We start from the raw sequence: 14,985 nt of genomic DNA, 5'->3' as shown, positions 1-14,985 counted from the left end.
CTCTAGTTGTGAAGGGCGACTGTGTTACAGCTCTCTCGGAGGGAGTCGGTGAAGGTGGCGTCGCCTCAGCTCTCCCAGTGTGCTGTACGGAGGCACATACATATACTGTATACACCTGTATACCCCTCGGGTGTGCAGAGGAGGAGGTGAGATCAGGACACACTTCGCAACCTGCACCACGCTCCGTAAAAAATTGAACTTGAAACTATGGGGTTGTGCCTTGAACCGAAGATAACAGCTAAAAGGAGGTTATTTTAAGGCCTTGTAATATAATTGTTTTAAACCAATTTAAAAAGCTTACTGCCACATACCCTGATCAGTGCAGTGCAGTAGCACAGTTAGACTGCAAAGCAGAGACATCTGACGATCCGTGTGACATACTAGGGAACCCACAGCAGAACCAGGTACAGCCACGGAAAAATAGCAAAGCGTCCGAAGTTACTGCTGTCACCTTTCATCGGGGACGAGCTCAAACAAAGCCTGCTGCTGAGCTCTGTCGATGCTGCAGTCGAGGTGCAGAGCTGCATGTTCCTCTCTGTGCAGTGCCCTCCAGATTTATTCGTACCCCCAGCAAAATAGGAACGCGACACCCCAGACAGCAGATCGATGGATTGGATAATACATCGTGCATAAAAGTCCCAGTAATAATAATAAAGAGCATTAAGCATAGCAAATCCTTATTTATTTATTTACAGCTAAAGTCCAGAAAGCGTGAGGGTTACATGTATTTCCACTCCTTTAGTTAATATTTTGTAGATCCTCCTCAGGCAGGGTTTAACAGAAACAAGGCACCTTGGGCAGGAATTCCTCTATATAGGCTTCCATTGCACTTGAAAGAGCACAGTGTTGTTGTAGATTTGTTTTGGATTTTATTCAAAGGAATGCGTAGAGGGGTAAATGACAGTGACCCTGCTGATTTCTGGATATCCATTCATTTTTGCTGACAAATATAAATTGCCTCTGTGCAATGCTATTAGAATTGCAGAATGACACGTAAAGAAAATAATCCAGGCACTCTATCCAGTGCATAACTTCTTCTGCTATGTGATGTTTTTATTCCTCATTCACGGGGGGTTATGATTTAATGTGGAGGGTCCTGTGTATTGGTCATTACCGTCTCTGTCCATGTCTCCTCTTGGAAATGGGAGTGAGCTAGACAAGTGATAATTGACGTCGAGCCAACTCCTGTCTTTCAAGTGTTAGTTTTTTATTAGAGTGAGGCGTGACGAGACAGGTGGATTACTTCAACTCCCCTCACGGCTTAGACTGCCTGCTGTGTAGAACAGTAGCTCCGCGTGAGGTTGCAGTACACCTCTTCATGCAGGCCAGCACTTGGGATGTGGAGGAAGGGTTTTCTTAAGTGTCAGAGGTAACGAAAATAGCTATTTTGTTGTATCTCCTCCTATTTAATCGATGTGGTAATTGTCGGAGTCTGAGCATGCCATGAGCAGACGCTGCCAGCACACCTCGCTGGAGAGCTAGCGCCCTCTACAGAGGGAGAGAAGCAGTGCATCCTAGGTAGCAGGACTACTCTGTTGTATTGCTGTGGCCTCGGGACACCTCTTCAGTCGGGCCAGCAGTAGACACGAGGAGACAAAGGCCATAGACGAAGCACTACAAACTAAGAAAGAGTGGTGCATTTATTTAATAACTTTGCGCTGTAGGAGAGGATATGTATCGAAAAATTCTGAATCCCAGTATATAAATACAGGAATTTGTTTAGTTCGAGCATTGTCAAATACTTAATACCTTGTGTACTGTACAGCCATTAGGTGTGTTGTGTAGTATAAGTTACATACATTATATGTTTTTGAAAACAACCCCTATGCTTTTAAAGTAATGGACATGATGCCGATAGGCCACGTGGTCCTGGTCCTGGTTTAGTCCAGGGGTCCCCTGCCCTGATCCAGTTATTTTTATACAGTAGGTCACTCACAGTCACCTGCTTCTATAGATTTTCAAAACCAGTGATATATTGGTCTATTGTGCAACAAATCTGAACTCTGAACTCCTCATTTATTTTCCTCCTAGCTGGTGAAAAAGAAATTGTTCCAGGTGTTTAAAAACTGGTGATCTAATGAGCTGTGAAACCTGGTGGCCACCCAGTGGCAGGTGGCAGTATTCACAGGATACTCACTGCTTGCCCTGACTGCTTCAAAGCAGGAAATTAAATAGAATGAGCCTTGTGCATCATTTCAAAATTTGTGCCAAACCTAAATAACATTTTTATCAATTCCTGTTTTCCGAGATGACTTTGTTTTGTAGTTTCGTAGTACACCCGTAGCCAGGAAACAAGAAACTGACATTCACCCGGGTGGTGTGTACTGTATGTGAGCGGTCCGTTGAGCCTTTCTAAGGGGAGTGGGTGCCAGTGCAGTAAGGCATCCTGCCCACTGAACATTTCACCATGGCTCTGAGCCAGTGTGGTCCAAGCCGGTGATCCCTCAACTGTAAACTCCTGGTGCCTGACCGCGGAAGGCTGCTTGTCACCTGCCTCACCTGTCTCACCTGCCTCTGGCCACTGTTAAGCGCCAGGTCCGGCAGATCCAGAATCCACTGCTGGGGGGGGTTGCATGGGGCAGGTTTCCGTTCAATCTGGCACCTGGACAGCCTTGAGATGTCAAAGGAAAAACACTGGGGGAGACTGAGACGTTGTTCTGACATTGACTCTCTCACTGCATGAGGGAGGGGGGTGTTTTATATGTACTGTATATGTGTTTGTGGTCAGATGAAGTTGGAACTAACTGGAAGATATACTTCCTGTTTCTTACTGAACCCAGCATCGTGCAGTGTTTTTAAAATCCTTTGCACACGGCCCCCTCATATCTTATATCTGATGTAAAAATTGTACAGCCTGTTTTTTATTTGGCAATCTTCAACTCACTCTGTACCACCGAGACCGAGCTCTCTCAGTTTCTCTACAGCTGTCAGCAGTTTCTGCTCCTATGTTCCTGGATACAGATAGTTATACTGAATGTAGGCAGTTCTCTTTTTTTCCTACAGTTTTTGTTCCTTAATTTTTTACTTGAAAAAAGTGATTGACACTGCCTTCCATAGTTTTAGTTCATGGCTTGTCTGCATTTCTTTCTTATTGTTTTTTAGTTTTTTTGTTGTTGTTTTGAGTGTGATCTTTATGATGTATTGGTTGATGTCAGTGAGTTGCACTAAGAACAGTTTAGCATTAAAGCCATTCTGTTAGCAATACTGCTGGTGGTGACAGGAACAATAATGATTATGATAGTAGCTGGATGATTTTCAGTTTTTTTTTCTCTCCCAAAAACAAAGTTGTCAAAATCAAGTTTTACAAACCTAGCAAGACACCACAGAAAATGTCAAATATGTATCGAGATATCTATTAAATACATTGTGCAAAATTGTAATGAAACAAAACCAACATGCAGTAAAAACCTTTGAGAAATGTGACGCAGAAGAACTGACATCTCTTCCAGTACATCAGCATCATTAGCAATAATAGAGGGAAGCAGATCGGACTGGCTGTGCATTGCGGTTTAATCCAGGCCAGGTTTTGCTCTGAACACTGTTCTCTTCTTTCATGTAAATTGAGAATCACTGGTTGTGTTGTTATATCCCCACCTAATCTGGATATTTATCGCCCAATTGTGCGTGTGTCTTGTCTCACTTGGACGCCTCTGTAACCACATGAGAAAACAGAAGACGTGCAGTGAAGTCCTTCCAGCCTTCCCACCCCTTGAGTAAGGAGTCTGTTGACGTGCGGAAAGACAGAAAAATGTTAAGGCTTTTGGCCTTGCTTGGGGTAATAGAGAAACATGGATTTTAATCATATTAAAAATACCGTTCAGCCTGTAGCTGGTTAAACCTGAAATGGATCAGACTGCTGTATGGCTGGTGCCTGATGTGCTTCCCCTCGATGACAGTGTGTTGCTGCGTGCTCTGAGCGATGTAGGTGCCCTGTCCTGTGTTAACAGCCTCTCTGTCTGTGTGTCTTAGACTCCTGCGCACAGCGTCTGTGTTTGTCAGAGCAGGGAGAGCCCCGCCTCCGCTCCCAGTCCCTCACCACCGGCCGGTTCCAGGTACTGTATTGCAGACAGAGAGAGGTACACAGATAAAGGGGGAAAGGGACAAATATGCAGACTGGTACACAGACTAGGCAAGAACCATAAGACGGACAGGAAGACAAGGACTGTTGGACTGATAGAGAAGAACCTTTGGACGGACAGACAGGTAGACAAGGACTGTTGGGCAGATAGATTGAGAAGGACCTTTGGACAGACGGACAGCGAGACCACGACTGTTAGACAGACAGATTGAGAAGGACCTTTGGACAGACGGACTGTTGGACAGATAGAGAAGAACCTTTAGACAGACACTGATAGAGAAGGACCTTTAACAGCAATTAACATGCTAATTTAATAAAATCCAAGCAGTACTTCCTCATGTGAAAATGAAACATGATGCTTCTATTGTAATAATGAAAATGAAATAAAGACCTGTTTTACCACAGCTGCAATGTTCTCCCATAACGCTGAGAATGATACCCGATCTCATTCTCCAGCAACAGTTTCTCAGCTTCAGCGAGAGGATCTTGAGCCTTGTCCACCTCGGGGTTTCAGTGACCAGCACTTCACTGTCGCGGGATGATTTTAAGGAAATGGAACATGTGCACGCCAAAAGAAAGAAACAAAATATTTTTTCCAAAATAAAACTAAACCCATTTCTTCGTGTATTCAAGTGAAGTCTGAGCTTTGACACATAGCTGCTCCTTGATCATTTTTTTTTACACAGCCCGTTCTGAACCCCAGCTTTTCTTAAGTATTGCAAATCACACCTGACCCGGCGCAAACCCGGCACCTGTAGCCAAGCCCCATCAGGCCCATGTTGAGTTGTCCGAACCGCTGCCCGCACAGGTAGACACAGGTGTGCTGTTCATCAAGGATCGAGGGTGACAATGCACCGTGCGTTTTCTTTTCCAGGTCACCACGGTCCCCCTGATGCCCCCGGACCAACTGGAGGAAGAGAAGGAGACGAAGGGCAGTGGGCGCCCCAGAGCTTCCTCTCAGCGGACAGCCGAGCCCCAGCGCCCACCCCATCCAAACCTGGCGGACACCCACAAGACAGTGGGGCGCTTCTCCGTGATGCGGGCGCAGACGTGGGACGCGGACAGCTCGCCTCTCACCCCCGAGCGTGAGGCTGGGGGCAGCAGCAGCAGTGGCGGCCAGTCTGGAAGCCCCGCTGGAGGAGGCACCCCCCTCCAGGCTGGCGCCCCGACGTCCCGGGGGCACAGGCCCCGTGCAGAGCCGGGGGGCAAGGCTGAGGGGGATGAGGAGGAGGAGGAGGAGGATTTGGAGGAAGACGAGTGCGCACCTGCCTGCCCTCCCCGAGGGTACTCCCCCTCGCCCCCCATGAGCAGCGATGACGAGGAGTCGGAGCTGGAGGACGAGGACTTGAGGAAGGAGCTGCAGAAACTTCGGGAGAAGTGAGAGAAGGGAGGAGGAGGATTGTGAGAGTGTGTTCCTGTAGCTATGGCACCTGTGTGTAAAGGTGTACAGTATATGTGTGCCTGTAGATATGACACCTGTGTATACAGGTGTATATGTGTTCCTGTAGCCATGGCACTTGTGTGTGTACAGGTGTATATGTGTACCTGTAGCTGTGGCACCTTTGTGTGAACAGGTGTATGTGTATACCTGTACTTATGGCACCTGCGTGTGTACAGGTGTTTTTATGTACCTGTAGCTATGGCACCTGTTTGTGCACAGGTACATATGTGTACTAATAGATATGATACTTGTGTATCTGCCTGTGTTGCCTGTCTGTCTCTGTTCAGCTGACTGTATCTGTGTTCCCCTGACTCTTTCTGCCTGCCCTGTCTGTCTGTTTCTGGTCATCTGACTCTGTCTGCCATACCCATCTGCCTCTCCCTCTGCCTACTTGTCTCTCTGTGTACTCACCCCGTCGGCCTCTGTCTGCAGGCACATCCAGGAGGTGGTGTCCCTCCAGGCGCAGCAGAACCAGGAGCTGCAGGAGCTGTACCGCCAGCTGCGTCTGCTGAAGGAACACAAAAACGCCCCCTCCACTCCCCCCCCCTCGCAGTGCCTGTCTCCGCGGCGACCGCGCTCTGCCAAAGCCAAGCTGCGCAGCCGCCCGCAGTCGTTTTCGCAGACGGACAACGGGCTGGCGCACCTGGGTAAGGAGGATGAGAAGTGGGCTTTGTGTACATCTCGCGCTTCCAGCCCGCCTGCTCGGAAAGCCCTCCTCTCTCTACCTGCAGCTGCGACTCTTATTGTAACCTGACACTCGCTCAGCCCCAGCTCTAATCCCTTATAGCCTTCACTCCGGTTCTTGCGCACAGGTCCAAGGAACTGCGGGTTTGCAGGAGAATTTAACATGGGTGCAGCTTCATCCGAAGACTGACTTTATGTCTGAAAACGTTTTTCACGAGATGAATTGACCGTGTTGTGAAGCGACAGTAAACTTGAGAGGACTCCTTGCACGTGGTTGTGGTTGTGCATCATGACTGGCGGACCAGCCTCTCATACTGTCATGAGCAGGAGCCGCTGTTTCAATAAAACAGGTCTATATTATATTAATAATGGGGTAAACTTACCCAGGTCCACGGGTCATCATTTGAATATTTTCATTTGTCATCCCAGGATGTTGGATGCACCTCATGCTGGGCAAAGGACCAAAAAGTGATGACCTTTTGCACGGGCTGTGGCCTCAAGTGAATGCAATGCAATCGTAGCACAATGAGCTGACTCTACGTCTGCCTGTCCGTTTGTCCACAGGAGTCCAGCCATCCTGCTGTCTCTCTGGGGAGGAGTGCCGTCTCTCGAACCCCACCCCCTCGGAGGTGGATGGCCATGTGGGGGCGCTGGGCGGCCTGCACAGCCACAGCTGCCCCCAGGGCTTCTCCCAGCACGGTGAGACACATCACCGTTTTCAAATGTCCCTGGGCTGAGAGTATACATCTCCTAAATATGTGAAATTTGCATTTACAATCGAGAACAGGAGGTGCATTTTTACTCAAATGGCTGTGTAAGTCTGGAGGAGCCACCCAGCCATGTTTTGAAGCCAGTACACTGGTTACTACAAACTACACAGGCACCAGATGGGCCAAATGGCCTCTTCTTGCTGAAAACCTTTATGTTTTTATATTCTTGTGTTCTGAAAGGCCCTACAGATGTATACAGTTTAGTATAAACTTTTTAAAAAATGGCGGAGTGGTGGCACTGTGGCTAAGGATCTGTGCCTGTGGCTGGAAGGTTGCTGGTTCGTATCCTGTGGCCGGCAGAGGAATCCTACTCTGCTGGGCCCCTGAGCAAGGCCCTTCACCCCAGCTGCTCCAGGGGCGCCGTATAAATGGCCGACCCTGCGCTCTGACCCCCAGCTTCTCTCCCTGTCTGTGTGTCTCCTGGAGAACAAGCTGGGGTCTGTGAAAAGACAAATTCCTAACGCAAGAAATTGTATATGGCCAATAAAGTGATCTTATCTTATTAACCTGTCACTGGGTCCCAGTGTGCTTTTGGGAATGATTGTTTTTAGAAGTGCCAGTGTCTCAGAGGGACTGGCTTTGTGAGAGAGTGTCCCAGTGGGCCTCCTGAAAGAGGAGACTGGAGCAGAAGTGGCCGAAGGCTCGATAGGAGCCGTGGACCTGATTGACTGAAGCTCCCGTTCTTGCTGGTGCTGTAGTCAGTCAATCTGCAGTGTAACTTCTGACCCCCTTCTGTTTTTCGAAGAGCAAATGAGGAACGTCACAAGGGCGTCTTTCTTCCTCTTGCGTAACATCTCTGTTTACATCCTTACTCTACTTATCCAATGCTGAAATATCGATACACACATTTGTTTTACTGATATGACACTACCATACTTAGTACTGTACTGCTTCCTTAGTGGGGCTTCTTCTGAGGTACTGAATAGACATCAGTGTGTCCGGAAGTCTGTGGCTCCTGTATTTTTAAGAGCTCTCTGCCTCAGCACCTACTGTAAACTGCTCATGTGTTTTCTGTGAAGGACCTTTGACCTGCTCCAATGCCCACGCCCTCCCCGCTGCATCAGCCAATAAGAAAGGCATGTTCACAGATGAGCTGCACAAGCTGGTGGATGATTGGACGAAAGAGACTGTGGGCAACGCCCTCACAAAGCCCAGCCTCAATCAGATCAAACAGATCCAGCAGAAGCAGGAGATTGGTGTCTGGAACCAGCCGTCTGAGGTACAGTACACAGCCTCGGGTCCTGTCCAATACTGCAATACTGCACTCGCACACAGATTCACAGATTAGGTGATGATACATCGTACAGAAGGCCTCCTAATGCAATTAAACATTTGGTACAGCACATCACAATACAACAGTGTCTTCCTCTTACCCTTTATTTTTCATAATTTTTAAAAGTACGAAAAATATTAACACTATCTATGTGCATTTACACGTGGTACTAATTTTGTAAATATGCAAAATTACAGACATACAGCTTTGCATGACACTGTTTAAAAGCTGTTTAAAATAAATCTCAGCCCAGGCTCTGGTATCTTCAGAGAATTGAGAGAATTAAAATAAAATTTAAAAGCACAATTACTGGCGGGGAGCCCTGATGTTGCTTTTCTCTTCCTCATTCTGCTTCGGTCCCTGACACCTGATTTGCCCTCCGTGTTTCAGAGTTCTGGTTCCGGGTGGTTCCCCGCTGGGCCCGCGGGTCACAGCTGCGGCATGGGTATCCCAGCAGCGCCTGTTCCTCCTGCCGTGACGCCGTTGCCCCCTCTGGCCGCCCCCTTCCCGGCAGCCCCTGGGTTCGGGCCCCCCCCCGCACACCTGTGCCAGTTCGGCGGGGGCGGCGGGGGGGCGGCCTACGCGATGCAGTGGACCGGACTGGTGGCCCCGACGCCGCCGCCCGCGCAGACGCAGGCCGCGCCTGTCCCCCCGCCCCAGCCCCTCCCCCCCTTCATCCCGCCGGGAAACGGCATCCAGCCCGTCATGGGCCCCATGCCTGCCCCGCCGGGGGCCGTCGGCGCCCCCAGCCTGATCGTGGGGGCGCCCCGCTCCTGCTCCCCCTCGTCCTGCTCTTCCTCCTCCTCCTCCTCCTCCTCTTCTTCGTGTTCTTCGTCTCTGGCTGCCTCCGTGAATTTGCCCGCTAGCATTTCCCCGTCCGCTGGCCTCCACAAAGCCGCTGCTGTACCCCTGGGACCCCAGTAGTGTGTGAGGGAGAGAGCGAGCGAGCGAGTGAGAGGGAATGAAAGAGTGAGAGAGGGAATGAGAGACACCGAGGGAAAGAGGGCCATATTCATGAAATGTCTGCAGCCTTATTTTACTGCACTTGTACAAAAAAATAAAGAAAAACAAACTCCTGGAGTGGGGGCTTCTAAATTCTGAATGCATTACTGATGGTTTCCAAGTTCACTGCGTTGTTATCCTGTTTTAAAAAAAAAACCCTGTGTAAGCTTAGTGTGACAGTAAATATTTCAGGACTTTGGCAGACAGAGAAAGCGAATGAGAGTGGGCGTGTGTTTGTGCAGGAAGGGTCCATCTAAGCCTGATGGGCTGGAGCCACATCTGCATTTCATCCCAACCTGATTTTCAATGACTTGGTCCTTTCCCGGCTTCGCTCCCATTGCACTACAGTTTGATGCATTTCCATTGGAAGTCCGGGCTGCAGGCTCTCGTGTGTGAGCTAACATCAGATGCTGGATATGTTCTGCTTTTTCCCTTATTTAAAGTAAATTCGCCTGGAGTTACCTGTGAAGTTACAGTATTTCGATATACTTGTGTGTGTATATGTATGCGTGTATACATGTATATGTGTGCTTTTCTGCTTCGTTGGTACTTCGTTGGAGACTGCAGCTCCTAAAGCACATAATGCATAAAACTGCATTATAATGGGAGTCTTGTTAATGGGTCAAAAAAGAATCTCTCAGGTTTGATCCAGTAGCTACTTATAAAATACACCCTTGAAACCTGCAGATTGTAAAGGACACTGGAGCAAAGTGCTATGCCAACCCCTCAGTACCCCTCTATTCTCACTGGATTGTTTCCCCTGAACTGCTTACGCAAGGCAAAATACAGAGAGACAAGGGAATCGGGCACCAGTTAGACGTAGAAGACACAGAGAGACACAACAGACACAGAAATACAGAATCAGTCAGATTTATGGGCACACAGACAGACTTGGGCAGACTGAAATAGACACATAGACAGAGCGATATACAGGCACACAGACAGTCAGACTCACTCAGATAAACAAGTCCACACACAGGCAGACTGAGACATACAGGCACATAGACAGGCAGACTCGGTCAGATAGACAGGTCCACAGACAGGCAGACTCGGTCAGATATACAGGCACATGGACAGGCTGACTGAGACATACAGGCACATAGAGTCGTTCAGAGATACAGGCACATGGACAGACAGACTGAGATAGACAGGCAGACTCGTTCAGATATACAGGCACACAGACAGGCAGACTGAGACATACAGGCACACAGACAGGCAGACTGAGACATACAGGCACATAGACTCGTTCAGATATACAGGCACACAGACAGGCAGGCTGAGATAGATAGGCAGACTCAGTCAGATATACAGGCACATGGACAGACAGACTGAGATAGACAGGCACATAGGCAGACTCGGTCAGATATACAGGCACACAGACAGGCAGGCTGAGACATACAGGCACACAGACAGACAGTCTCGGTCAGATATACAGGCACGCGGACAGGTAGGGAAGAGAAGGTAGAGCAAAAGAGAGAGACGGGGCATGCCCACACTTTCAGTTTTCCTGTTTTCTTTGCTAGTTATGGAATGAAATGGTTTATTTCTGCAGCCACAGTGATTGTCAGTGTGTGTGAGGATGGGTTTGTGAAAATGCTAAGCCATGTCAGTATTCATGAGAATTAAAAGACTCCGCCTGACCTCTTAAAACAGAGACATGAAGGAAAAGAGAATTTATTATTATCATTATTATTATTAAGAATGCAGTTACTTAGGGAATTAATAAATACAGTGTGATCCGTATTTGATCAGTATTAAAGCTGTGTAACATGTCCCATGTTTTCTGTGTATAAAGCTTTTATCTGTAGGGAATCTTCATGAAACAGATTAAAAATGGTGGCGCTAAACACCAACAGAAGACATATAGTAACGCTTTTTATCCCTGCGTGTATTTAATAATAATAATAATAATAATAATTAATAATTTACTTTTGTAGTAGGATTTGCTTCGCAATTAAGCCCTTGGAAGACCTGAGAGCATCTCTGAGTCTCTCTGCACATTTGGATAATCTTTTTGCTCAGCAAGGAGAGATTACAGTTCTTGGCTTTTCACACCCGGGACTCTGCTAGCTGCTGTAACTCCAGTCTGTTTCTGCTGCACTGTGATTACCTGGGCCCCAGGAGGGGCGCCCTGCTGAGGATGTGAGAGTCTGTTCAAGCACAGCTTCTGCCAAACCCCACTCCACACGCGATGGAGCTGAAAGACTGGGAGACTCATTACGATGCAGTATTGCCACAGACCCCGGTACTGGTGATTCATGAATCGAGCCAGCATTTGGGACATAGGGTGCTTTGCTGTGCAGTGGGGGCGTGTGACTGGAGTTGCCTGCCTCGTTTGTGCAATGTGACGGTGAAACAGTCTGTGCAGAAAACACAGCTTTGGCCGGGAGTTGCTTCCTGCTGTGCCGGCAGGGCTACGCGGCAGCGTTTTTCTTCAGGCCGAGCATGTGAGCTTGCACTGCTCTAGTCCAGCTCCCGAGGCTTTGCACGGTTCCTACATTTCCACTTTAATAACGTGTATAGTCCCGACACGCTCCGGGTGTCGTTTTCCGATGAGACATTTACAAGGAGGAGAAGAGAACCAGACCGACCCCGACACCTTGTGCCGGCAGATGTTTTTTCCCCGGACACTCGATCGCGAGTGTGGGGGGCGAACTCGGGCCTGCGTCGCCGGAGCGCGAGGAGGAAACTGAAGGGCAGACGGGAGTGAAGAAGGGAGAGCGAGGGACCCGAATGAGCCAGAGGGGAAGTTTAACGTTTCGTTAAACCTTCTTTTGGACACCAGAAAAACTTGTGAATTAATACAGCATACGAGTGGTGGGTTTTTAGAGGGTTTAAAAATCATTTTGAGAATTAAAAGATTTCACAGGTGTTTTTAATAACCACTGTATTGTAATTTATTTTATTTTTTTGTAACAGACTAAAATGGCACCCTAAGGCAGTAAAAATGTGAATTTCATATGTGCTGTTTGTTATTTTTGATGATCTTGCGCCGCTCTGGGGTTTCATGGATATAATGTTTAAAAGAAGCCAGTGTTGTCACGTTCTCTTGAGCTGTGTTGTGCTTTGACTGGCTGAATTGCTCTGAAGCCGACTGTAATCGAATGCTGCTGCATCCTATCTCTGCTTCCTGTGTAGTCTTCCTCGCCCTTCCTCCTTGCCCAGAGTGAGCTCTCGTCCACGGACAGCAGCTCTCTGTGAGACACCTGTCGAGGTTCAGCACAGTGGACGTCAGCCCTCGCCTTGCAGGCAGCCTCATCTGTGTCTCAAGTGTGGGCATTGTGGGAGATGCATCATGTGTTGTAAGGTGGTGGTGCTCTACTAGGATTTAGGGGTACCCCTAAAACTTCACAGAGAGGGCAAGAGTGGGGCACTGCTGGAAGAGCGGAGGGGTTTGTAATCAGACACGATTCTCACTTTGACCTGTAAAGATATCGTAAGGGTGCGCATGACATCATCGCAAGTGCAGTAAGGCAGTCTGCTCGTCTGACCTTCACAACATGGCTGCTGTTTTCATCATGTCTTATCCTGGACTCCTGAGGGAGGATAAATGATAGGGAAGCCATGTCTGCCTGGATATGCCACCCTAGAAATGTTAACAAAAGGTTTTGCTTGGCTCTCTCAAAATGACGTTCAGTAAATATCAGAAACTATGCCCTTAACTGCTGGGAGTGGGTCAAAGTGTCCTTCTCAAAATGGCTGGCAAGTTCAGTAAGCTTAGAGGACGTTTACAAGAGGCAGAAGGTGGGGAGGCGCACTGTGAAGAGAATTTGGGTGTTTAAACACAAAAAGTGCTAAAGTATGAAATCTTAGTATCTGAAAATTCCTATTTCGATTACCATTATAAAACTGTTCTCTGCTGCGTAGGGTTTCGGATGCTGTGTGTGTTGCATTTCTTCTCCTTTCCTGGACTTGAAGTCTGTATGAGTTTCACAGGGGTGAGTAGGCTTGGTGTTTGAAGGTGGGGTCCTCTTGCCTCTTTCTGTCCTCCCCTCCACTGACGTGAGGAAGAAGCTTCTGAAGGGGGCAAGCGGCCTGGTTAACTGTAAGGCAGACTGGGAATTATCTGGGAAGAACCAGCCTCCAGTCGGATCTACAGCCACAAAGGCTGGATTTTGACGTTCTGGACGACAATATGCGTCTCTCCAATCGCAATGTAGAGGGCAGTCCGCTTGTCTCTGCTCTGCTCTGAGATGTACTGTATGACAAGTCTTCTGGCCTGTGGAAAGTTGTCCTAGTGCCAACCAGGCTTCGCTATCCTGGGTTTCAGGTTAACAGCTGGTTCTACAGGACAGCACCTTGCATCTGTAGAAGGGCTGAACAGAAGGATCGACTGGCCACAGCTGGACTACAAGCTCTTGGTTGTAGAGCTGTCTAATTGTAGAGACAGACTTGAGAGGTATAGTATTAGACATTACCTGCCTGCTGCATACAGGCAGCTGCCACAGAGCAGTGGCGTTTCACCAAACGACAAAAAAGGGATCGGGTTTTTTTGGGGAAAAAAAAGGTTCCAGGTGGCAAACAACTTCACAGTCATCTTATTTTATTACAGTAGCTTTCTTGTTTTCACACAAAAAATCAGTGTTTAACATTTCAACAGCTGTCTTCAACAGCAGATCCAGACTTTTTCGTTTTCCAATTTACACAAGTTCTGTGGAAAGAGGACCGTCTTAAAACCATCTGCGTCCTCGGGACTCCTTCAAGAGAACTGGATCTCCGGCAGTTATATCCTCTGCATCCTGTGTTGATCCATCATCTTCTCAAGCAGTGCCTTCCGGTCCCCAGCCCGTCTCCCACAGCCCCAGGGTCAGTGATGGGTGGGCAGCCAGTGGGGTCTTGGAAATGGTCATAGTATTGGAGGGCTGAGCTGGTGGAGTACAACTCTTTACAACATACCTTGAGACAATCTTTCCCGTTGCTCAGCAAGTTTCCAGGTGCTGCTCGGTCTTGACAGATTTTTAAAATCCTTTTTAAAGGCCTCTGAACTCAATGGCAAGAAGTGTTTTAGGAAAGTGGGATTGTGGCTCACAATGCTAATACCTGATCAGCAAAGAAAGTGCTACAAGTACACAATACCAGTGTTATTACAACAGGGGCTACAGTCCTAGTACAGTAGAACAGTCCTGTTACAACAGGTTCTGCAGTCCCAGTACAGTAGAACAGTCCTGTTACAATAGGGGCTACAGTCCCAGTACAGTAGAACAGTCCTGTTACAATAGGAGCTACAGTCCCAGTACAGTAGAATAGTCCTGTTACAATAGGAGCTACAGTCCCAGTACAGTAGAACAGTCCTGTTACACTAGGAGCTACAGTCCCAGTACAGTAGAATAGTCCTGTTACAATAGGAGCTACAGTCCCAGTACAGTACAACAGTCCTGTTACAATAGGGGCTACAGTAAAGGTACAGCAGTATTGTCCAGCTACCAGTACAAGTTCTGCAGAACCTATAACACATTGCTTCGTGCAGACGTGTCCATGTAAATCTATATTGTTCTACGAATCACGTGGAATAAAATAATTGAACTTTAATCTCCAAGGATCGTACCAAAACCTCCACTACAGCAGGGGAGTAGCTGTTTTTGTGACTGTATCACAAGTTAGCAGTTTCACTTTAAGATTAGTATGTTAGCCCGGTGCATCAGTACATAAATTTAATAAATCATATTTATGCGTTTAAATGATATATTTTCCGTTTTGCGTAATGTTTTTTTTATTGTGACTCGGATCATTTGATCAG

At 47.8% G+C, this 14,985-nt stretch overlaps 1 protein-coding gene across 4 annotated transcripts in view; it reads left to right on the top strand.

The window, feature by feature from the left end:
• Positions 1-12,207, top strand: part of wnk3 (WNK lysine deficient protein kinase 3) — an 83,752-nt gene extending 71,545 nt beyond the window's left edge. For all 4 annotated transcript variants that reach the window (XM_069183534.1, XM_069183537.1, XM_069183531.1 and 1 more), the window contains 6 exons: positions 3,970-4,052; positions 4,953-5,455; positions 5,952-6,166; positions 6,768-6,902; positions 7,993-8,192; positions 8,637-12,207. In XM_069183534.1, coding sequence (XP_069039635.1) covers positions 3,970-4,052; positions 4,953-5,455; positions 5,952-6,166; positions 6,768-6,902; positions 7,993-8,192; positions 8,637-9,170 — 1,670 coding nt within the window. In that variant the 3' untranslated portion in view covers positions 9,171-12,207. The remainder of the gene's footprint in view (positions 1-3,969; positions 4,053-4,952; positions 5,456-5,951; positions 6,167-6,767; positions 6,903-7,992; positions 8,193-8,636) is intronic.
• Positions 12,208-14,985: the final 2,778 nt, after the last annotated feature.

Source organism: Lepisosteus oculatus, chromosome 2 (assembly GCF_040954835.1).
Source record: "Lepisosteus oculatus isolate fLepOcu1 chromosome 2, fLepOcu1.hap2, whole genome shotgun sequence".
Taxonomy (NCBI): Eukaryota; Metazoa; Chordata; class Actinopteri; order Semionotiformes; family Lepisosteidae; genus Lepisosteus; species Lepisosteus oculatus.
This window is presented reverse-complemented; position numbering and strand designations above follow the sequence as displayed.